The sequence below is a fragment of the Crinia signifera genome, chromosome 3, assembly GCF_055691185.1.
Source record: "Crinia signifera chromosome 3, ASM5569118v1, whole genome shotgun sequence".
NCBI lineage: Eukaryota > Metazoa > Chordata > Amphibia > Anura > Myobatrachidae > Crinia > Crinia signifera.
The window spans coordinates 243,502,588-243,528,297 of record NC_139219.1 but is presented as its reverse complement, the minus strand read 5'-3'; the positions used below and the strand labels follow the sequence as shown (position 1 = coordinate 243,528,297).

Sequence of the window (25,710 nt, the reverse complement as noted above, 5' to 3'; positions counted from 1 at the left end):
AACCCGAAGTGTGGCGAGCGGCGACTGTACGTGACCTCCAACCTTTTCATACCCCCACTATACACGTCGGCGTGGAGTTGATTTTACATAGTGTGGCAAGCGCAGCGAACCCCACGAGGGGACGCGCATTACTTCAGACGTATTACGCGTCCCCTCACGGGGCTCGCTGCGCTCGCCACACTATATAAAATCAACTCTACGCCGACGTGGATAGTGGGGGTATGAAAAGGTCGGAGGACAAGTACCGCTGCCCATCGCGGGCTCGCTACGCTTCGGGTTGACGTTGATCGTGGCGTGGCATTAACAATGGGGGGGCATTTTGACATAATTTACCATCAGAGTGGTAAAAATCGGGTCTGGGGGCCATTTACCATTGGGTCCAATGTAAAATCAGGTCTCAGGGACACTTTTCACATTGGTTCCAATGTAAAAACCGATTTTCAAAGTGCGTTAAAAACATGTTTAAAGCCCGAAAATCAGGTCGGTCGGGTCCCATCGCATACCTTAAGTTAAGGTATGCGATGGGACCCGTCGGGAGCCGTGCTAGGAAACAAGTACCGTTAGGTGTGATGTGAAAGGGGTACTAGTGTATCAGCTGGAAATTTAGCCTCACAAAAAGATGTCTTCCTGCCCCTGTAGTTATAATGAGATACATTTCCTGGATCAGCCACCTCATGTGATCACAAGCATGATATATAGATTACATAAGGCAAAGACGGGTAGGTATAGTGCGTGTGTTTTCTCACTGTGCCAGGGGATGCAAAGCACTGACAGACACAATGTGCTGACTAAGGGTGATTGTAATGGAAATCTATATGCACACTCAGGAGCATACATTAAGTAGGACAAAGAGGAGTTCAATGAATAAGCATTATGTTAATGTTTTAAAAACCACAGACAAACCTTACACTTGCAACAGACTTGAGTTATACTACTTTAATAATGAATTGCTTCCCTACTCTCTACAATTTAAGGGAGCTCCCTTGTGGCATTCAGCAGTGGGGCCACGATGATGTCAGAATGCTTGTCTGATCTCAACTCTAAAATGTCCGCAGCCAAGAATTAGAGGGAATTATGGTGTTGCACATGTACAGTATAGCAAGGCTGCATATTGTATTATGTATTAGTTATAGGTGTGCACATACATTTGGCTCAAGATTTTTAAATTATGCCCCCCGGATGACAAATTCCCAATAGTTACTTTTGTCCTAAATGTAACAAGGTGTCAGTCCCAGATTTGACGTAAAACAGGGGCATGATGTGTGAGGAAGCCTCCAAAACATCACATGAGTGTGTGCGACCTATTTCTCTCATGCATGCACCTTTTGTGTATGCAAGTTGTCCCATCAGGCTTCTTTATAAAGATGGGAAGTATGGCTCTTATTCAGATCTGATCACAGTACAAATTTGTTCTCAAAATGGGCAAAACCATGTGCACTGCAGGTGGGGCAGATGTAACATGTATGGAGAGAGTTACATTTGGGTGAGTTATTTTGTTTATGTGCAGGGTAAATACTGGCTGCATTATTTTTACACTGCAATTTAGATTTCAGTTTCAACACACCCCACCCAAATTTCACTCTCTCTGCTCATGTTACATCTGCTTCATAGCACTCACCCCCCTGTCAGAGTCCCAGTAGTTGGGATTCGGTCGTTGGGCTGATGACGTCAGAATCCCGTCTGTTGGAAGCTCATACCACAACCACCAAAAATACAAGATAACATGACTCTAGCGGATAGTACACACTAAGGCTCATATGTATCAAGCTTCAAAGAGTGATAAATTAGAGAGGGATAAACATTCAGCTCTTGTATGTCATTTTTCAAACCCTGCCTGTAACATGGTAGGTAGGAGCTGATTGGCTGGCTGTTTATCACTCTCCACTTTATCAGTTTTTGAAGCTTGATACATCTGGCCCTAAACGAGGTGTGCGAGAATTGCAGCAGCGGGGAACCATCAGGGGCCAATGGTGAAGGGGTGAGAGGGCCAGGCTGATTTCTGCAGGATGGCGTTCACTAGTGATTCCCCCATTGTCCTGCATGTATAGCTGACGGAGGATTTTGCTGATGATGTGCTGGAGTGCTCATCGTCCGTAGCCTAGTACCTACTCACTGGACAATATTTTGATTTTGTTATAAACCCATAGGAATTGACAAAATCATTATGAATGTCATCATGACTGGCAGTGGGAATGCAGTGTACACAAGGGTAGTGCAGTGTTTGAACCAAAGGGGGGGCCCTGTTTGTGAGAGAACTTTGCAGCCAATATCTGGCAATTTGCACAGTACATATAGGACTGCCAAGAGGGGGGTGAATAATTATCCAGCTTTTTGAGAGGTCCAGCAGGGGCTTGGGTCCTCCACCAATCACCTGCCCCAGGACTCATCTGTCAGCAGCAGCAGAACCTCCCCAGCACAGAACATACGGCTGTCTGCAGTGTGCTGGGCTGCAGTGGGGACAGGGAGGAGCAGTCTCCCATACCTCCCAACATGACTCTCTCCAGGAGGGACACAATGTTCTGTTCCCTGGTAATGTACGATTGTCATCACATGTGCTGAAATACTTTTTTTTTTTTATCAATTAACCTGTTGAAAACAGGTGAGAGCAATCATACATAAAGAGGGAAGTCCAGAAACAGATCATTGTGTCCCTCCTGGAGACGGTCATGTTGGGAGGTAAGGAAAGGGATATGTTGGGGGAGGATAAACACATTACTTGCTTTCCCTCTCTGGATTTAGTCATGGCTGGGGGGCTTACGGCGCCCCAACCACTGACTGAGTTGGGTGGATTAGACTATCTATAGCCAACTCAGGGTTAATTGGCATTATCAATAAGCAAAAAAGAAAGTACTATCAGAAAAATATTAATTGTTTTATGGTGTCATGTATGAGACTTAGTGCACACTCTGAGCATCTGTATTCAGCTCACACGAAGCTGCTTAGTGCGGTGAGGGTTGCTGTCATGTCTGTCTATATGTCTTTGAATCATTCCCTTATTCAGTCATCTTAACACCTGCATATTTAAGAAGAAATCTTCGGTACTTATGTAGTAACTGGGCTGCCGATTTTGAAATCGGGTCCATCGCATCGCATCGCACCCGACCATATCGCATGCGATGCGATGCGATGCGATGCGATGGACCCGATTTTTCCATAGGATTCAATGTTAAAATGGACTGAGTCCATTTTAACATGGAATTCAATGGGAAAAAGGGGTCCTTTTCATACCCCTACTATCCAAGTGGGCATGGAGTTGGATATAAACCTGTGGCGAGCGTAGCGAGCCACCGAGCCCGAAGCGTGGCGAGCGTAGCGAGCCCCGCGAGGGGACGCAGAATACCGTCCCCTCGCGGGGCTCGCTTCGCTCGCCACGCTTCGGGCTCGGTGGCTCGCTACGCTCGCCACAGGTTTATATCCAACTCCATGCCCACTTGGATAGTAGGGGTATGAAAAGGACCCCTTTTTCCCATTGAATTCCATGTTAAAATGGACTCAGTCCATTTTAACATTGAATCCTATGGAAAAATCGGGTCATCGCATCGCATCGCATCGCATCGCATCGTATGCGATGCGATATCGCATCGCATCGCATCTGATTGTATGCCTTAACTTAAGGCATACAATCAAAAAATCGGCAGCCCAGATACTACATAAGTACCAAATCTTCTATTTGAATATTTATATAACTTTTTTAACATTTAAGTACATTTGGAAAACACATGCACTCCCAGATTAATATGATATCTCTGTACTGGTGACAGACAAGTGAAAGGTCTACAACCCTCGGAAGAGCACGCACCCACATTTTACACTTTTGTAGTTCATTTAAAGAGATTGCTATGAACAGCTTACAAACAATCAGAGTCCACCACCCTCTACATCATTGGAGGCCTCATTCCACTACTCTGTGTCCCTCCCATCCCTTTAAAAGCAGGGTTGAACTTTACAAAAGATAAATTGCAAGATTCAGCTGTATATCTGAAACAATTGTAAGCCAGGTCACAATGCTGAGTCAGCCAGAATCAGCACCAAAACCATAGATACTTAGTACCATACACGTAGCGCTTATCAGTGTTAGAATTTAATTCAATGAGAGATTATTCATTCTTATCTAGGAAATAGTCAGTAGCAATATAATACTCTTGTATCTGTTAGCTTTGTGTACATAAAGAATACAATATGTATTTTACAGTGGCTATTGTTGGCCACACACAGGCTGCTGTTGGTTATTGTGATAATTTTAGGCCAAATCAAATCAGTGCACCACAAATATGGGCAGGACCAGGTGGATCTTGGTGTCTCTGCGCTGCTTGGATCACAAAATACCAACTAACATTGGTTAAAATGAAGATCAGTAAGAACCAAGGAGCGAATGTAGTAATGGATCAGATCAGAAATATGGGCTGTCTGCAAAATACGTGGTCCCAGGTCCAGTATAACTATTGTGGCAGTTTTGCAGGGCACTGTGGTTTGTAAACCTTTTCAGAATAAGTATAAACATTGGGGGTTATTCTGATTCACTCAGAAAGGCACAATAACTCTCTAATGGACAAAACCATGTGAACTGCAGGTGGAGCTGAGAGTGTTAGATTTGGGCAGTCTAGAACAGATAGATTTGAGTATCAGATGTCCTGCGCTCCCTCTTAGGCAGTCTTTTCCGTTATCACTTTTAAGGTCTCCCTCAGACCTTGAATGAATATAGGAAAAAGGATGGGTGTGATAATTTCAACAGGCACCCAGAGTTTCTGTTTCTGTGCAGGGTAAATACTGAATGCTTTATTCTTACACTGCAATATAGATATCAGTTTGAAGTACAAACTACACCCTAATCTAACTCTCCCTGCACATATTACATCAGCCCCACCTGCAGTGCATATGGTTTTGTCCATTAGAGAGTTATTGTGCCTTTCTGAGTGAATCTGAATAAGCCCCCATTGTGCGAGCGATATCCGTGTCCCCTACCCCCTCTGCAGAAATGCTGTACTTTCTTCTGATCTTCCTATCTTTGAATATTTAAATATCTAATTTAATGCAAACAAATGTCAGTAAATTCCTTAGTGTGTAGACATGGGGTCGCATCTGAATAGAAGCCCTCCAATGTATTGCTGATTACCCCCTAGTCTCACCGATTAACTTCACAAGACTGCAGTAGGCTTGTCCTGGAGCGGAGAAGTCAGGATGTGCAGCTGATAATGGAAACTGAGCCAGCAGCACATACAGCAAATGATTGACATGATTTATAAAAAAAAAAAGCTTATTTCCTTCCTGCGTTATCCATGTGCGTTTCCTACACTATTGGTAGATTTAATAATAATAAAAAATACTACTACTACATTAGAAATATGTATAGGAGTTACAGTAAATTGGTTAGCAAATAACTGTTATTTATCCTATAAATGTAATACCTGGGCATACATTTACAGTACAGTATCTCTCTACAACAGAAGGTGCAATAAAATTAATATTAGGAACAAATTAAGCAATAACCCATGGCTTCAAGCCACATCCACAGATACCACATCCACAGAGATATGTGTGCACTAAACTCACATGAAAAGATTCATACATTCTAACAAAACAACAAATATGATCGAAAGCTAATAGTGGAACACAGCAGACACATAATGAATGGAACAAAGGTGAAATAATATATAGAATGGAGTAACCCTCCCTGCAGTGAGATCAGTGCAGTACCTTCTGCTCTTGTATTTTCCTGTCCATTGTGCAGCCCTGTCCAGCGCTGTAAGAACATAGATTGTTGTCAATGAACTGTATAAATACAGCAGGTAACAGAGGGCAGCCCTAAGGGAGGAGGGGAGGGGATCTACAAGTCACAAACAAGTTGTGAAAGGGGCAAAGGGCATTAGTTATCTTTATATAGTTACTTTGAATTTTAGAAAAACCCTCTAAAATATTTGTGCTTTTCAGAACCTTATGCATCGATCCATACAACTAATATATACTATATTGGGCATCGTTGCCTCAAATACCTGTCTGTTTACATCTTACACATATTAGTGGAATCGATGGCTAATGTTTTACCGGGGGGTAAAAAAAATCATTACTATGACAGCAGCACTCATTTTCCACTATCTAGCATTAACCTGACAGATTATTAATGGTGAATAATGATTGCATCATTGTACATGCTATTGCCTATCATAGACTTTCAGCTATGGGGTCAGGCAGAAGATTAAACAGGAGCTGCACCTTCATCTGAAAATCGTGTATTATTCCATAATCAACCAAATGATATCTCAGCACCTAGGAATCAAATATTAACAAGCGTAACAGCGTCCAAGTGAAAGAATGAATTATGAGCTCCGACTTGGGATATTTCTTGAGTTTCTGGCGAATAATGTCCAAATGATGCAGTCTCCGGTAGTTATTCTTCCTCCAAGTCACTGTTGATCTCAAGGACATAACTACCATAGGTGCAGGGGGTGCAGCTGCTATGGGGCCCATAGCTGAGAGGGGCCCACTTTGCCTGCTAAAGTATCATGTGCTGTATACATTATTCAGCATTAGGTGATGAATAGGGGCCCTTACAAACTTTTGCTATGGGGCCCACATGTATCTAGTTACGCCACTGGTTAATCTGTATACCTCAAAGATAGAAAGAGACAACGGCACTTCTCATAGTGCAGATAATCCTACTAATATATCAGGGGTAGCAAATGGTAAGTACAATATCAGAAAAGGGCCCTCACTTAGACCACAAGATATCTCGTAATCTCTCATCAAATTCTTTTCATGTGTTCTCCTCTGTCTGATTCCTCCAATCACCTCAGACAAAGAAAACTGTTCCACATAGGCCCTTACTCTGGTTCACTCGCAAAGGCAAATTTCTTTCTTTCAAATGGACAAAACCATGTGCACTGCAGGTGGGGCAGATGCAACTTGTGCAGAGAGAATTAGATTTGGGTGGGGTTTTAGTTCAAAGTGAGATCTATATTGCAGTGTAAATATAAAGCAGTCAGTATTTACCCTACACAGAAACAAAATAACACCCAAACTAACTTTATCTGCATGTTACATCTGCCCCCCCCCCCCCCCCCTGCAGTGCACATGGTTTGTCCATTTCAGAAGGAATTTGCCTTTGCAAGTGAACCAGAATAAGGGAAATAGTGTAAAGGTAGTGTAAGGCTTCTCAGCACCCTAGGCAAAATGTCAGTCTACTGCCCCCTGCCCCCATACTGTCACCAATACCAACCCCTTAAGGCAGGCATGTCCAAAGTCTGGCCCAGGGGCCAATTGCGGCCCCTGCTGTCATTTCAAGTGGCACGCAGCCTCCAGCTGGAAGCTGGCAGAGCATCAGATGTGGGAAGCACAGCACAGGACACTAAAGGTGGGGCCCCGGCGAGCACGCCGTTACCTTGCTGTCTGCTGCAGTGAGGAGGTGCCGGCCGCCACAGTCAGATGTGTTTGGGTCCTACCCCTGCTGCTGCAATCTTATATCACCCTACTCCACAATCACAGTGACAGCAGTGTTTGGGGAGGGGGGTGGCATGGGGGATGCTTGCTCCCGTAACATGCAGAGCAGAGGAGGGCAGCAGCGGGAGCCCAACGATCTCCTGTCCTTGCAGTTCCTGCTTTGCCTCTCCGCTCACACAAGGGGCTGGGAAACATACAGAGAAGGGAGGGGGCAGAGTGGGGGACATACAGTGAAGGAGGGTCAGGCTGGGGGACATACAGTGAATGGAGGCAATGATGACCATTCAGAGAAGGGGGAGCAGGGGCAGGCTGGGGGACATACATTGAATGGGGGCAGAGTGAGGTACATAGTGAATGGGGGTCATACAGTGAATGAGGGTCAGACTTGGGGACATAAAATGAATGGAGGCACTGATGGACATTAGGAGAAGGGGCAGGCTGGGGACAGAGTGAATGGGTGCAGAGTGGGGAACATACAGTGAATGGGGGACATACAGTGAAGGAGGGGCGGGCTGGGGGACATACAGTGAAGGAGGGGCGGGCTGGGGAACATACAGTGAATGGGGGCAGGCTGGGGGAAATACATGATGTTGACTTAAGGGGCCTACATACAGGGAGATGTTGCAAAATATCAGGTAAAAATGCCAGGGTCGCTCACATTTGTTATATAATTTGAAATAAATATGTTGTGTAAAAAAAACATTAAATTCCCTTTAAAAGGTAAACATTACAGGACATTGGCCCTTATTCTGGTCGGTGCGGATATATCCGCGTGCGGTCGGGCCGCCGATGTTTTGTGTCTGCGCATGTGCAGAGGCGTCTCCGCATGTGCGAGCGGGGCGTACGGCCAAATCCCGCATGATATGTGAACACTCCGAACAGGGGGTGGAGAGGGGCGTGAAGGGCTATTTGGGCTCATTACCATATGCATACGCCCCGCGTTTCATGGGAGTTCCCATGAAAACGCTGGGCGTACGTATGGTAATGCGGCCGTGACGCACGTGTAGGGGCGGACATATGACATCGCCGGATGTCAGCTGCCCGCCCAGATCCCTGCTTTTGCACGGAAAAATGTCCGTGTGGTCTGAGGTTGCGGGTGCTGGTGGAGCACTCGGTCCTGCATTCGATGGACTGGACCATGAAAAATACACGTGCGGTCCGTTCGGCCAGCTTCTTACCGCATACGGACGGAGTTGGCGATCCGTATGGAAGGCGGGGTTTCGCACGCACGGTCCTGGCCGCATAATCGGCTCCGGCCGCACCGATCAGAATAAGGGCCATTATGATGAATACAAATGTTTGCTTGGCAATTTGCACACAATTTGGACAAATTCACTTGGCACTTTAAGGGTTAAAAGAGTACTGTAAAGATACTTTTTAAAAAAGCATATCCACAAACCAACATGTACTGTATGTGCTTGTACCAATTAAAACATCAATGTGGGCTGTCTACCACAAGGCATGATTAATAATCACCAGGCAGCATAGGCAAATGCAGAGGGGGTTTCTGGTTGCCCAGAAACCCCCATCCTCTTGACAAGTGGTTCAAATTATGACAATAGCAATGGTATATAATACGATTACTAGAGCTGCCGCAACATCATGTAGTGTAAGGGACAGAGTGGAACTGCTGCACAGTGTTAGCAGTGTCTTCTACCAAGTTTGCTGTGTGTGTGCACTGGATCAGAGAATAGCCATCGGGAACAAGAGACAGGAGCCTTACCATGAGGTGGGAGAACGTGTGCTTAGAAAGTGCAGCAATGGTTCTATTATGTTTATTTATTATAGGATGTGTAACCTTTTCCTGACCACATATTTATATTATATAAATGTGTGATACAGTCTATACTATAGACCATCTATAGTGTTAATACTATTAATACTGTATCCATACAGTATACAGTGTATAAAAGAAATGTGTACATTAATGTCCATAATTAGGTTCTTCTACCACTCCCCCAATCTCCAACACTTGCTCCAATGTTCCGCAGAGTGGTCATTTGTGTACTCCATTTGGAAACCCCCCTCTAGAAATCCTGCGTTAGCCACTGGGCAGGGACTTTTAAATGTGAAACGCTCTCAGGAGTGTTTAAGAATCTTTAATGAGATAACCAATGTGGTGTCCCATATAGAAAATACCCAAACTCATGGAGGGTGTATATTGGACCTTGAGAATTGCTCATTAAAACCCAGTGCGACATTAAAGGACTTGACAAATATGTTACCAGTGGTAGAATAACCTGTGGGTTGAGATTAAATAAACTGCCTACTTTAGGACATACAGTAACGAACAATTTATGAAGGAATTGTATCAAATCATGGACGTTCCCTGGAATTGATGAGATTACTAATATTTCCAAAACAGAAAATCTTGAAAGAGGTTGAGAAATATATCTCATTACTCATCCCTTACTTGGAACAGACCACTGAGAAAGATGCTATGCTGCTAGCAAAGAATTAAATTAATTAAAAAAAAAGGTGTCCTCTATTGAGAGAAAAATTATTGAGACAAAACTGAGAAAATTCCTAAGGGACAAAATTGATTGTAACACCAATCAGATTAGGACCTGGTACTTATGGTGACATCAGGGAACTGAACAACCTAAAACCCAGTAATAAATACCCATTCAAGAAAGAATTAGGATAATGAAAGACATAACAATCAGATGAGGGGACTGATTCTCCTAGACCACCCAGTCGCTATTAAAATAGAAATAAGAATCAACATTACAATTGGCAAAAAAATCCCCTATAGAAATAAAAAAATAAGAATGGGAATACAAGACCTTAAAAAATAATGGGACAAACCGGTTTATGGACACAATTAACCTAGGGGCTGTGTTCATAATAACATATTTGTAATGCTAAGGCTCAATAATACAGATTATGACAAGAGATATCTTTTAGGCATGGGCACATCGGAATATGGACATCGCCCATTAAACACCCCGCAAAGAACACCAATGAGTGTAAAAAGAATATTGGGAGAAAGAGGGGAGCAAGAGCTACCAAAAAGAGAGACAAAAATAAGATCACTACAATTCACGATAACACTGCCCATGAAATAAATCTCAATAATATATTTTACATTTCTAAAAGAGTACTTACATAACATTGAAATGTCAGTACTAAAAAGTGGCTTCTCTTTTTGCCCCATCAAGTGGTCCGTATATTGACCTATTTTCTGAACTGGTAAAAAAGAATCTAAAAAAACTTGTAGAACAGCTCTTGAGACATCAATAGTTATTAAGAGTGTGGACAAGCGGGAAGGTGTTGTAATAATGGATCATGAATACTATATTAATGAAGCATATAAACCTCTGTCAGATGGTGCCTCGTACATTAAGTTGGAGAAGGACCCAACACAGATGTTTTTGGGTGAACTTGAGATATTCCTTAAACAGGGTCTTCATGATAAATGTATAAACTTGGATGAATATAGATATTTGTATAATACAACCCCTAACTTGCCCACACTTTACTCCCTCCAAAAGGTTCATAAGAGCCATACCGAACCTCCTGGCCGTCCTATTGCGGCAGGCTTTGGCTCGCTAACATCTCATGTCTAGGAGTATGCTAATTATTAATAAAAAAAATGTACCACTTCTAGATACAGATGTGAGAGACTCTACACATTTCTTACAAATCATTAAGGATCTAAAGTGAAAGAAAGAATATAGATTTGCAATGAATGATGTTCAACCATTGTATACAAGTATATAGCACGAAAAGGGCATCGAAACAAAAAAAGTCATGTCTCCAACAAGATTCAGTCAATGCAACGCAGAGAATTGTCTTCTTGTGTGATTGTTTACAGTTGTGTTGAAACACAACCATTTTGAATTCTTGGGAGAATGGTTCCTGCAAATACGCAGGACCATGATGGGGACTATTTGTGCCCTGAGCCTAGCAAATTTTTATATGGGAACCACAGGGTATTTTACCATTGATAACATAATTGTCAAGTCCTTTAATGTCCCACCAGGTTTTAGATTAATTAATGAGACATTTCTCAAGGTCCCTCCATTAGTTTGGGTATTTTCTATATTGGTTTTCTCATTAAAGATTCTTTAACACTCCTGAGAGTTTTTCACATTTAGGTCTACATTCCTAAACATTTTCACATAGAAGATCACAGTACAATCTGCTGCTTCAATATAACAAAAGATCCAGACAGACAATACAAATTAGAAAGTAACTGTAGTTGTATGAGCGCTGAAAGTACCACACAAAGGGGGATATTCTGGTCTATTGACACAGTAACATCCATTCCCAGCCTAGGGGTATCCACCCACATCATTCAAAGATTGGTGACTGCCTACTTTAGGACATAACGAACATTTTATGAAGGAACTGTATCATATCTTAGATGAATGTTCCCTGGAATTGATAAGAATACTAATATTTAAAAAAATTTTTTTTAAAAGAGGTTGAGAAATATATCTCATTACTCATCCCTTCCTTGGAACAGACCACTGAGAAAGATGCCATGCTGCTAACAAAGAATGAAATTAATAATACAAGGTGTCCTCTAGTAAGACAAAACAGAAAATTCATAAAATACAAAATAGATTATGACACTAATCAGATTAGGACCTGGTACTTATCCTGACATCAGGCAACCCAAAAACCCAGTAATAAATACCCATGCAAGAAAGAATTGGTGTAATGAAAGACATAAGACAGACCACCCAGTCGCCATCAGAATAGAAATGAGAATCAACATTACAAATGGCAAAAAATCCCTATAGAAATAAAAATAAGAATAGAATAGGAATACAAGACCTTAAAAAGTACTGGGACAAACCGGTTTATGGACACAATGAACCTAAGGGCTGGGTTCATAATAACAGATTTGGAATGCTAAGGCCCAATAATACAGATTATGAGGAAATTAGTTTTTTAGGGATGGGCACATCGTAATATGGACATCGCCCATTAAACTCCCCACAAAGAGCACCAATGAGTGTAAAAAGAATATTGGGGAGCCAGAGCTACCAAAAAGAGAGACGAAAGTAAGATCACTATAATAGATCATACTGGTGATGGTTAAACCTCTAGTCTCGATAACACTGCCCATGAAATAACTCTCAATGAGATATTTTACATTTCTAAAAGAGTATTTACAGACTTTTGAAACGTTAGTACTAAAAAATGGCTTGTATTTTGCCCCATCAAGAGGTCCCAATAAAATGGACCTCCTACTAGATTTAAATCTCTTTGTGAGGAGGCTTACCCAAATATGCCACTTCATAGTAATGTATGCTGGAGGGTGTTGTAGTAATGTATTCTGGGGGGGGGGGGGGGGGGGTCATAGAAATGTATGCTGAGTAATGTGTTCTGGGGGGGGGTCATAGTAATGTGTGCTGGGGGGAAAGGGGAGGTCATAGTAATATGTGCTGGGGGGTATAGTAATGTGCTCTGGGTTATCATAGTAATGTAAGCTGGGTGGGTCATATTAATGTGTGCTGGGAGAAAGGGGGACATAGTAATGTGTGCTGGGGGAGGGGGTGTTATAGTGTGTGCTGGTGGAAAGGGGGTCATAAAAATGTGTGCTGGGGGTGGTGGTCGTAGTAATGCGTGCTGGGGGGTCATAAGTATTTGAGCTGGATGGTGTCATAGTAATGTGTGCTGGGGAGGTCATAGTACTGTGTGACGGGGGTATAGTAATGTGCTCATAGTTATGTATGCTGGGGGGGTCATAGTAATGTGTGCTGGGGGAAGGAGGGTCATAGTAATGTGTGCTGGGGGAAAAGGGGTAATAGTAATGTGTGCTGGGGGAAGGGGGGGTCATAGTAATGTGTGCTGGGGGAAGGAGGGTCATAGTAATGTGTGCTGGGGGAAAAGTGGTAATAGTAATGTGTGCTGGAGGGAAGGAGGGTCATAGTAATGTGTGCTGGGGGAAAAGTGGTAATAGTAATGTGTGCTGGGGGAAGGGGGGTCATAGTGTGTGCTGGAGGGAAGGGAGGTCATAGTAATGTGTGCTGGGGGTGGCGGTCATAATAATGCGTGCTGGGCAGGTCGTAGTAATGTGTGCTGGGGGATCATAATTATATGTGAGGGGGCGTTCATAGTAATGTGTGCTGAGGGGTCATAGTAATTTGTGCTGGTGGTAGGTCGTAGTAATGTTGTCTGGTGGTGGATCATATCATGTTATTTCTATAGATCACCCAACATGCTTAGCTTTTTGCAGGGAAGTGCTGGGCATTTCCAGGTGATTGGGAAAAGGAAGCTCCAAGCAGGCTCTGGGTGAACTCTCTTTGTGGGGCACTCAGCCTATGGTTATTAAAATATAGCTTTTAATGCTATAGGTTATCTCAGCACTGCAAGGTCCTGTATGGTGCAGAACCCATTATGCCTACACATATTTTTTTAAAAAGTGCAGATATAGGTGCCTGTTGCTGTGTACCAGTGTTTCAAGCTGGGTGCCTGGTTTTATCACCTGTTGGTAGCCTCTGGTACCAGTATGGGCAATAAAGTCAGGACTCCATCCAGTGGTGGGTGTGATGCAGGTGCCGTCTGTGGTGGTGTCCAGGGCCCAAAACTCTTGTTCAGTTGCTGCTCAGGGAAAGTGCTGTCCATGGCTGCTGTTCCTGGCTGTGCCAGAAGTGAGGGTGGATGAGGGCAGCATCCCAAAACTCTGGTGACTGCTGGGCTCCTGTTCAGTTGCCGCACAAGGAGGGTGCCACCCGTGGCTGCTATACTGGGCTTTGTCAGGAGTGGATGCAAGGAAATGCAGCACCTTGGGAGCGGCACAATCTAGTGGTGCAGAGGAAGAGTTGCTTCAGTTTCTTCTCAGCGGTAGCACCTAGACCCAGCCCTGACCTAGACTATCGTTTTGCACAGCTTTTTTAATGATGACCCAGACACTGCCCAGGCATGACCCTATGGTGGTGTGAGTGAAAAGCTGGGTGCCGCTGGAGGTTTGTAATCCAAATGTAGATGATATAATTGTGGATGGATCCTCTCTATGAGAACGGCTTTCAACCAGGCAAAACTGGATTCTCCAAATTAGGAAGAGTGACTTAAGTCCAGAATAATGAGCAGGTAAGTGTGGTGATGATGATGGTCCCGTAAACACCAACGCGTTTCACTACCGATTCAGGGTAGCTTTATCTAGGCTATACGGAGCAGCAGATATTGGATACCTTATGGTCATTTTTTTTGTTATAAGGCATAAAAGGGGGGCGCTATTTGGCAATTTAGGAGCACCCAAGTGTGATTATATCTTGTCCCGCAACATACAGTAAAAAGCTCTGAAGCCCCTTGTATTTGGTGTGCACCATGCACAGCTCCTCTAAATGTGCCAAGTCACCTACACACAGCTCAACTCCTGATTGCAGCAAAAACCCTCACAGGTGCCATTGATGAAGTTGGGGTATATGTAGATGTCCTGATTATTGAACACCCACAAGTATCAATATCTGGATCCTTGGATAGGCAATCTTCATTGAAGCGATCAGATTGATCATATCTGAACATATAGATAAATGGTACAATTTCATGAGACACTATACTAGCTGACACACTTAGGTGAACTTAAAGGGCTACTTACATTATTGGACGTTTAGGAGAAAGAAATCTCCTCTACTTATCAAAAAGCCACGTTCAGTAAGCCTTTACAATTTATATGAATTCCATGTTAAAAGGAAAATTATTTCCAATTGAAAGAATAAAACAGAGCAAGAATTAATTGAGTTCTATGATATAACACTATAAAGCACTACAAAGTGAAAAAATATTGAAAGCATATACTCATACACACACACGTTTGTATTCCTCTCTTTCTTCTTTTTTTAATACATTTCACGTAGATTTTCATCTCTTTATTCACTATCTTTTAATATTTCACCATATCAAGGAAATCAGGTCTCTCTTTCTCATGAGACTTTTTATACAAAATAACATTAAAAGTTAATTTTTATGTATGAAATTATTTGGTCCTCAGTGCACCCTTAAGAATACTTATTTTCTTTGTGGGTGTTTAAGTCTGTACTTAAGTAGTGGGTAGCACCCTTCAGACCTAGATTGGGGAAGATATTTCTCTCCCCCTTTTAGGAACATTTCTGAGGGTTGAGGATTGTCATTGAAAGAATACTGGTGCGGGAATTTTTTCTCTTTGTGTGTCCTGATTATTGAACCCATGTTATTTTTAACCCTTTATAGTTTTTTATTTGTTCATAGTTAAAATTGCCTGATAACCTGGTCTATTTTCTGTGCTATTTTTGGTAAACTTTCCTTTGCAAATTCTAAATCCGCACCCTACATTTGCGATTTATATACTTTAGAATGGGAAAACATCTAGATGCGATTTGTACTTTGCGATTGTTTTGATAGGAAAGAATGTGCTTCAAACCATAAACCGCACCCTATTACGTGTGATTAAAAAAAAAAAGTGAATTCAGCCTATTTTTACCCAAAAATCGCACATGTCTGTAAATCGCATTCTACTACATTTGGCGCCTTATGCCCATTTGTCTATGATGATGATGACTATCTGTAGGGGCCAGTAGGGGCGGAACCGGACCTGCCCTCTAACTCTGTTGCCCCAGACTGGTGTCAGTGAACATGTGCAGGGCTAGGCTTCACCTTTAACCGCCCCGTCTGTAAGGGCGAATTAGGTCCGCTCAGACTCCGTTGCAGTCAGGTCTTAAGGAGGGACAACGTGTTCGCTGAGATGGACCGGGAGCAAAAGGACAACCTAACTACACCCGAAACGGACAGGCCGGAATCCACCTGGGGTGGCCTCAATGGGAGGTTATACACCAGGGAAGACTACGTATACTGGTGGAAACGACTAGCAGCAGTTATACACAGTGGAGGTATAAACACTGTGTAAATGCAACAATGCACAGGGATGGTATATTACACAATAGAAATGCAACAATGCACAGGGATGGTATATGGCACAATATAAATGAAACAATGCACAGGGATGGTGCAGGGGAATCCCTGACTTATCTGGGAGGATGATAAGAACCACATATGAAGTCAGGGGCGGGCTGGGCCGGGGGGCAGGGTGCCATGTGCCCCCCGGGCCGCTTACCTAGTTGCTGGCTATGGGCCGCGCTGCATTGTATTGTATATCTCCTCATCCGCTTGCCGCGGCTTCCAGAACACAGCCGCGGCTACAGGAAAATGGCCGCCGGCCCCCAGCACTGAGGACAGGGCCGGCGGCCATTTTCGTGTAGCCGCGGCCGTGTTCTGGAAGCCGCGGCCAGCGCAGGGATGTGTTGGAGGCAGGGGTGGGCAGGGCATCAACAAATGAGAGCGGCTCAGCGGCTGCTTTCCTGCCGACACAGCCACTGCTGCCCGCCCCCACACCTGCAGCAGCACCGCCGATCAAAAGCAGACCATCCGGATTATGGCTGGACCCGGAAGCAGGCAGGGTTGCGGAGCAGTGACCTGTCGGCAGATCCAGCAGCAGCAGTGCCATGAGCAGGGAGAGATGGTAGCAGGCTGCCAGCCCATCGGTAAGGACACGTCCCTATCTCCACGCCCCGGAGTAGTGGCTGAACGCTGAATGAAGTCACCACTCGGGTAAGGTAAGGTGGTGTCAGTTAGAATGCAGAGGGAGGGGGGTGTGGGGGTTTATCTACACATGGAGTCACACTAATGCTGTACTGGGGGTAGTTGCTGATGTAATTATGTATGGACCCCTTTTGTTGTATTGTTGGGGAGGGGGGGAGAGTGGTGTTATATATATGTATGGACCCCTTTTGTTGTATTGTTGGGGAGGGGGGGGGGAGAGTGGTGTTATATATATGTATGGACCCCTTTTGTTGTATTGTTGGGGAGGGGGGGGGGGAGTGGTGTTATATATATGTATGGACCCCTTTTGTTGTATTGTTGGGGAGGGGGGGGAGTGGTGTTATATATATGTATGGACCCCTTTTGTTGTATTGTTGGGGAGGGGGGGAGAGTGGTGTTATATATATGTATGGAGCTGGAGGAGGTGTTTCAATGTATGATTGGTTTGATATAAGAGAGGCCGTGTATGTATGAGAGCAGCAGTGTATGTATGTATGTATGTATGTATGTATGTATGTATGTATGAGAGCAGCAGTGTATGTATGTATGAGAGCAGCAGTGTATGTATGTATGTATGAGAGCAGCAGTGTATGTATGTATGTATGTATGTATGTATGTATGAGAGCAGCAGTGTATGTATGTATGAGAGCAGCAGTGTATGTATGTATGAGAGCAGCAGTGTATGTATGTATGATGTATGTATGTATGTATGTATGAGAGCAGCAGTGTATGTATGTATGAGAGCAGCAGTGTATGTATGTATGAGAGCAGCAGTGTATGTATATATGATGTATGTATGTATGAATGAATGAGAGTGCTGGTATATGTATGTATGAGAGTGACGGTGTATATATGAGAGTGGTGCTATATGTATGTGAGAGCCAGCATTGCATGTATATATGTAATTGAGAGGCGGAGGATGGACTGCCACTCATGGGCCTGTCCTTTGTGCATGCCACCCAGGCTAAACTTTGCCAGCCAGCCCCTGTATGAAGTACAGGAACTCTGCTAAGAGGCACAGGAACCAGCAGGCAGGCAGGCAAGAAGAGAACCAGTAACACACCACAGGACACAAGCTAGGCAGGGTCTGGATGCTATAACCGGTGTCAGACAGAACAACTGGCCGGGCTTTATTTGAAATGGCCCGCCCAGTGCTGACCTCATCAGGAACCTGCTGCCGGGGGAAAGCTGGAAACGAGGCTTGGAACATTGCCTAGCAATGTCCCTGACGCCTCTGAGCCAGAACTGTGCCCTGCAGATCATGGCCTTCGCCCACTTCCTTCCCCACAACTTCCAGTGCAAGTAACACTGCCGGAGCTTGTAAAGGCCGGGGAGAAGTGGCGGCGAGCAGTGGGAGGTGAGACACCCAAGCCCCTGGTGCGGCCAACACCACCAAAGCTCGGGAGGGAGCCAGGAACCTGGAGGCGCGCTGCCTGGCACCTAACACTATCATCATAGACCAAAGGGTCATTTGGGTAGTTTCTGTTGTCAATATGATTTAAAAAAAAGAGTAAACACAGTTGTTTGACAATAAATGGCTTCACCCAACCACTAACCTTGAGTGAAAGAAACGTTTGTGATTTATCATTCATATTCTCTGACAAATGGCCAGAAAATCACAAATTCTGCTATGTAAACTGAGTATGTAAACGTATGACTGTATCTATGATATTTCTTTTTCATCAATAATTGTTTTTTGCTTTTTGTGTGAGTGCAAAAACATAAGATACCATATTGTATTTCTATATTTTCCAAAGGTCCATAACACCTGAGTAGTACCATTACTATATAGACTTATACATCCTTACTTTAAGAAGTAATGGCATAGCTATAGTAGGTGCTGCTGCAATGGGGCTAAGGCAGGTTTCCAGGGTCTGGCCCTTCCCCAGCACCCAGTTACACTGCCTGTAACTGGGTGAAGTTGTCAGCTTCTTGTCTGTCTCCGCCTCACGATGTCCCAGCAAGGAGTCTGCTCGGAAAGAAAAGGATCTTAGTAAGGGAAAAAGAGGTGACAGCTATACTCACTTACTCATGTCTCCTATAAGAGCAGCAGTGTATATAGCTGAGGATCTCCTGTGTGTGCCCAGGGCTGCAGCATGTGGCTGTGTTTGTGTGCTAGAGGGGTCATTGCGCTTATTGCCACCACTGGTGAGTGCCGGCCTCACATGCAATAAGTGGCAGTTTAAATATTGCTGTGGGTGTGGCCTAATTGTGGGAGGCGTGGTCACTTACCGTGATTAGGCCACACCCCAAAATGTTAAGTGGGGGGGGGTGAAAAACACTAAAGTCGAGCGGGGAGTGTTATTGTCGTCCCCCCCCCCCCCCCCCCCCCTCAGCAGCAGCACAACTACAGCATGTGCCTAGCTGACAGCAGGCTCAGCATGAGCTCTCACCCTGTCAGTGAGACACTCATGCTGAGCCAGGGCCCCTCCAGCAAGCTAGGGTAATTAGTACCCGCTCCCCCTCTCGGCAGCCCAGGGTCTTGCTACACCCCTGCTCAGAAGTCTATTGTACCCACACTTTGTTGAATAGAACCAGTAGAAAATTTAAAACATAAGGCAAGTCTGTGTGTTCTGGTGTCTTCCAAGAAGCTGCGAAACCTGTTCTGGCTTAGCAGGGTATAGAAAGCTAATGGCCACTTGTAAAATACAAAACAAGGAACTATGCGATTAACATGTTTTCGTTTTAGTAACTGGTATGCTAGAGGTTAAACATTTTCTAAATAACTTTGGGGTCAATTTATTATTTGTTGCCATCGTCTGTTTGTGGTGGTTTGCTGGATGTTTTAGTATCAAGGCCATAACTTCAGGGTATCATAAAACAGTCCCCATCCAAAAATGTTTTATTCTTATTGGAGCTACTGTTCAGACAAAAGTATCTTGATAAATTGCCAATAATATTTCTTATCACCTCAATACACAGTGATTAGAAATTAAAGCTTATTAGGCTATCATTTCTATAATAAAGCCCTAATGCCCCATTAATAAATAGGGATGAACAAATCAATGTCCTGTGCTCTACTGGCAGACCCCTCAAAAGATAATTACCCACTATTATCTCATCCACAAATACATAATGACAATAATTTATTTTAAACTTATAGTTAAAGTTTTCATCTGCTTTGTATTGGTAAATGTATTTAAATATATACAGGTTCTGTGTTTGCAAGATATTTAGGCCCATGTGTGCCAAGGACATTTTGAAAGGTGCTGGACTGATATTCTCCCCACTCACATACACCATAACAGTGGCAGAACTTGCAAATAGCTGGCCAGGTGCAAAATAGGTGCAAAAATATAATTTGAGCTCCACTCTAACCCAAGTTCACAACAGGCCACACAGCAGGGGGTGGCAGCAGCGGGCCCCTTACAGGGGCGTAACCGGAACTTTCCAGGCACCATAGCATTGCCACTACACTTCAAGAGAGGGAGGGGTATGAGCGGGAGTGTCAAAAGGGAAGGAGAAAGAAAGAGGGAAACAAGAGAGTGTCGGAGAAAAAGAGAGACAGACAGGTAGAGTGAGGATGTCCAGGGGAGAGAGAATACCAGGAAGAGAGAGAGAGATAGTGTCTGGGGGAGAGAGAGACCATGTCAGCACATGCAGCATGCACCCGCTGCCCCACACAATGTACAAAATGCTCACTGCAGGTATCGGCTTTGCATCTGGACGTCTCCTGCTGGAGCTCACTCCAGCCATTCCCAGCCCCGACCACAGCCTGGCATCTGTGAGTGCGGCTTTGTTCAGTGTGTGTTGCTCCATGTATGTGGCTCCCTTTGTTGGTCATTGACATGTATGTCGTTGGTGTGCACCGCCAATGCTACTGTGTTTAAAGTGGAGTGGGAAGTGGCAATATGCCATCTCCCCCTCCCCCCACACACGCATACACTTCCGGTGCTGCCTCCGGCCAGGTCTCTCTCTCTCCTGAGAATACACTCACTTTGCACATAAATCTTTCATGACCCAATGCATCCACAGACCACATATACCACTTATCGAAAATAAAGACTCGGACAACTGAAATTGGGGTGAATGGGGTCAGTTTTTTTTTTCTGAAAGAGGGCGGCATATCTAAACTAGCTAAAAAATTTACTTTTAACTATCTATGGTGGCGTGGTCAGAATTCATTTAAATAAAATTTTGGGCCATCTGCCCAGATGTACAAGGACTGACCATCCGCCGAGTCCCTATCCATGAATACTAATTAAAAATCATTGAAAATAAAATTCGGGCCATCTGACCCAAAAATCACACTCCCAATAAGGTAACAACTCAACTAAAGTGACTCAGGGGGGCCCACCTGGATCGGTGATGCCCCTGAAGGGAAAACTGTTACCACGCCCAAGTCACTTTCTCCAAAGGAGTTGCACCTCGAGTGAAACAAATTATAAAAAGGTTCATCAATAATAACCCAGCCACCGTTCTGAAACCGTCCGCCTCAAAAAGCTGACACACTTAATAAATCAAATGCAAACAAAAAAGTTCCACTTAGCATGGGAGGGCGGGCCACGATTGAGATCAAAGAGGCAGAAACTTCTAGAATCTCCCAAAATCACTGCATCTATTCCTGCCCCTAAATAGGATTAACCAATAAAACACTACAGCCTAACAACCAATCCCTCTTTCAGAAACGATAAACCCCATCCCCTGTTGCCATTTCATGTGGAATGTATTTCTGCATTGGCTATAAAACTTATGTCATTTCATGTACACAAGGTGCACTCCATGATCTTACTTGCCTATTTTTGAAAACTAGTTTCATGGAGATTATAGTTGGTAATAGGATTTTGCAGAGTGCCCCATTGAGGAGGCGTGTCATGCTCCACACAAAGGGCGTGTCTAGTTCCATATATGGAGAGATTGTGAAAGAGATTGTGAATGTGGCACCTAGAAGCGTGGGAGTGTACGGCTACATCTGAGAGGAATCTTTTAAAATGACTTATATCCAAATGTAGATGAGCCCAAAGCAGTTAGTAAGAGATACTATACTTGGTAAAGTGCTGGGAAATGGTGATGATGATACAATGGAAATGTATCTATCTCTCATTCCTTTTTTCCCCAAAAATGTAACAGTGTAATGTGGGCTAGGTGACACGAGGGAGATTGCGAGGGAGATTGCTAGACTAATAAGGGAGAGAGGGAGATTGCTGTTATTTCAGGGAGTCTCCTGCAGAATGCAGGAGGGTAAGCAACTATGACTTTGCATTCTAAGTACTCTGGCTGTGCGAACAAGAGAGAACCAACTTTTGCAGATATTGTCTGACAATGAATAACTTACACTTAACACCAGTTTATATCAACTCATTGTGAAACATTCTTTTTTTTCAAGGTATGAAAACTTTTACATCAAATAATATCAGTAGCTCTGTTACGTAGGGCAATGTATTGTTAGTAGACATATAAACAGGTCACGCAGGGTTAGGGAAGGTGTGTTTTTCTAATGCTACGTGTATATTGATTTTTATTTCAAAACTCGCAGCTCGCAAAGAAAAGTGACTGACCTTCAACACTGTAACCAACTGAATGTTGCACTCAAAACATAACACACCTTCATATAAACAGTGTGTGCAGTCACAGCAGAAGTTTAACATTGATGTTGGTTAAAATGTTGGCACCTGTTAAATGTTGACATTGGGGTCGATTCAGTATACCTCAAAGTTGTGCAAAAATCCATAATCTGAGGTCTAAATAGGTTGATACATGAAAAAGTCTGACATGCATTAGGTCAACATGAAAAAGGTTGACCTATATCCAAAGAATGCTGTTCCTGAACTGGGCTGGCTTTTTAGAATATGTTGGGTACATACATATTGTTAATGAGCATATCCTCTAGTGTGTATGCTCAATATCATTATTTGACTAATTCAGAATTAGTGTTGCGAATTCACAGCCCTGCCAATTATTGATAGACCGCACATGCACACGGTACACTGGACATGCACAAGGTCCTCCAGCAAACAAAGCCAGCAAGGGTTGAGTTTACCTGAAGGGTAAAAAAGGGGCAGACTAGATGGGCCAAATGGTTCTTATCTGCCGTCAAATTCTATGTTTCTATGTTTCTATGTTTCTATAGCTGTTTGCAAGATGATTGACAGCCAGCTAGCGTTTTCTGGTAGTGCCGCCCAAATATTCAGGCAGGCATTGCCGTTGGGAGGGATTGACATTGACATCAATGGCCCCAATCTCCCCAAGACCATTGCAGTGCAGCATTTGTCTAAACTTGCGCGACACTGCACATGGGGGGTGGTGGGTGGTCCCATTTGATGGTAAGTGAATTTGAATCGATTTCTCCCTCTTTGCATTGCTGAACAGAAAAGACAGTACAAGAAAAAGTTACTTCTTTTCTGTCATAAACATGGTGATGTAATTATTGGCAGAGCCTACAAGTTGTTGGTGCATAGAGGATGTGACCAAGGAGGTTAGTCCACACACTAACTTCAATCCAGAGTAGGTTTTATTAAGGATAACAGAATACAAGTGATAGGAGATACACAGTAGTCAGCAAGATAAGGTTTCACTCTCTCTAAGGCTAAGCACTGTACACCACTGTGATGCTCCAATAACACATTTTCTGCATGATTTAGGTTTCAGCGCTATTTAAAACCAGTCTAACACAGGATACATCCCATGTGTCTTCTGCATTAGGATACATGCAAAATAAAGTTTGCATTAATAAAAATGTTTTTAAAAAAAAAAAAAAAAGCGAACCTGAAGCAATGTTTGCCCTAATAGGAGTATATGTGTATAATGAAACATGCTGTAAATCCACATATTCACCTTTACTCATTTGTATAGAGATAACATACAAGGTATGCAAAAATAGATTTGTACATTAACTATTGGAGTGTCCAATATCTTCTTATTTCAATCCCTGTGCTTGTGAGGATACTGCAATATCTCCAGCAATGAATGTACCAAAAAGATTAAGACAGCAGACTGTAAGATGAAGCAGGTAATGGAGTATGGGTGACTTGAACTGGAGAATTACCAGATGACTGGACCGGAGACAATGGAGTAATATAGCAGACTGTAAGATGAAGTCTGGACACAGCCAGGAGCAGGAACAGGTGAGACTTGCAGGCTGGAAGGTTCTGGAAACCTGGAAGCTGTCTGGAAGCAAGCTCAAACAGCAAATGTTTTTATACAAATAAATAGTTTTTAACGTATGTGAGCAGTGAGAACGCCTGTGGTCATTACACTACAGGGGCGGATTGGGAATTAAAACCAGCCCGGGAAATATATTGAGGCAGTCCTGAGGGGGGGGGGCTGTTGCGCGCCGGGGACGCGCCCGCATTTTTTGTGGGTGTGACCTAGCAATGTGGGGGTGTGGCCTATTTCAATTAGGCCACGCCCCATTTTGACGCTGTGGGGGCATGGCTAGTGACTCTCTGAGCTGCTGGCTGTGTCCCCAGACCCTCAGGCTGCAGATGAGAGGGGGGACTCAGGGTGGCGTAGAATGCTAGGAGGGGAGATGCAGGGTGGCTGAGGACAAAGGGAGGGAGACGTACTCTGGGTGGCATAGGATGCAGATTGTGAGGGGGACATGGTGGCACAGGATGCAGTGTAGGAGGGGGAACGCAGAGTGACAGGATGCAGGAAGGGGAGTCGCAAAGTGGTGGTGGATGCAGGGAGGGGAGACGCAGAGTGGCGTTAGTTGCATGGTGGCAGAGGATACAGGGTGGGGGGATGCAGGGTGGCATAGGATGTAGTGTGACAGAGGGTGTAGGATGTGGGGTGGCAAAGGATTCAGGTGGGGACGGGGGAAGCAGGGTGGTGGATATATATATATACACACACACACACACACACATATATATATATATATATATATATATATTTTTAGAATATAGTCTATTATACCTGGATACTGGATTATACCTGTATCAGTGCCTCAGTCAGCTCGCTATCAACATGTCAACTGATCCCCTACATACACACGCTGACGCTCTTATACATACATACACTAATGCTCATACATACATACATACATACATACATACATACATACATGCACTGACGCTCTTATACATACGTCGGGTTTTGATCTTTAATAAAAGGACTATTTTTCCAGACATGGACTGGGCCTAATCATTGTGGATGAAAATACAAGGAAACAAATTTCTAAAATGTTGATTTTATTTTACAGATTTTATACTAAGTAGCGCACCCCAATCCCCCCCCCCCCCCCTTCTTCTATTACTATACTGTTCCTCACTAACAGGAGGAATTTTGGTGGTGCTGCACACACAAATAAGCGCAATACAGAGTCAAACCCCTTTCTCTTATATATATATATATAGAGTCCATAATGACCGGCACTCCCTATGCATCCATCCGGTTGTTTCTTACCCGGTGCCTTCCTATTAGGAACTGGTCCTTAGATACGTGTTTGTAGGCAAGAAGGTGGCACTCCAGGATTTCAATAAGTGAAAAAAGCAATTGTATTGCAGTACAAGTCCTCCGACATGTTTCGGGCACAATCCGCCTGAGGACGGGCGGATTGTGCCCGAAACATGTCGGACGACTTGTACTGCAATAAAATTGCTTTTTTCACTTATTGAAATCCTGGAGTGCCACCTTCTTGCCTACAAACACATATATATATATATATATATATATATATATATATATATATATATATATATACACATAGACACATATATATATATATATATATTTGTAGAGGGCATAGAGGACAATCACCAGTCTTCTTAATTAGCTGAAGAATTTATTCCATCATCCCAACAT

At 43.6% G+C, this 25,710-nt stretch overlaps 1 protein-coding gene and 1 long non-coding RNA gene across 2 annotated transcripts in view; one reads left to right on the top strand and one right to left on the bottom strand.

Annotated features, from left to right (window-relative positions):
• SLC2A2 (solute carrier family 2 member 2) overlaps positions 1–5,831 on the bottom strand; it is a 68,967-nt gene extending 63,136 nt beyond the window's left edge. The window contains exon 1 of the mRNA XM_083177773.1: positions 5,695–5,831. Within this exon, the coding sequence (XP_083033899.1) occupies positions 5,695–5,721 (27 nt within the window). The 5' untranslated portion in view covers positions 5,722–5,831. The remainder of the gene's footprint in view (positions 1–5,694) is intronic.
• The window catches only part of LOC146064357 (uncharacterized), a 37,657-nt gene continuing 14,591 nt past the window's right edge, over positions 2,645–25,710 (top strand). The window contains exon 1 of the long non-coding RNA XR_014471796.1: positions 2,645–2,676. This is a non-coding gene — a long non-coding RNA (uncharacterized LOC146064357). The remainder of the gene's footprint in view (positions 2,677–25,710) is intronic.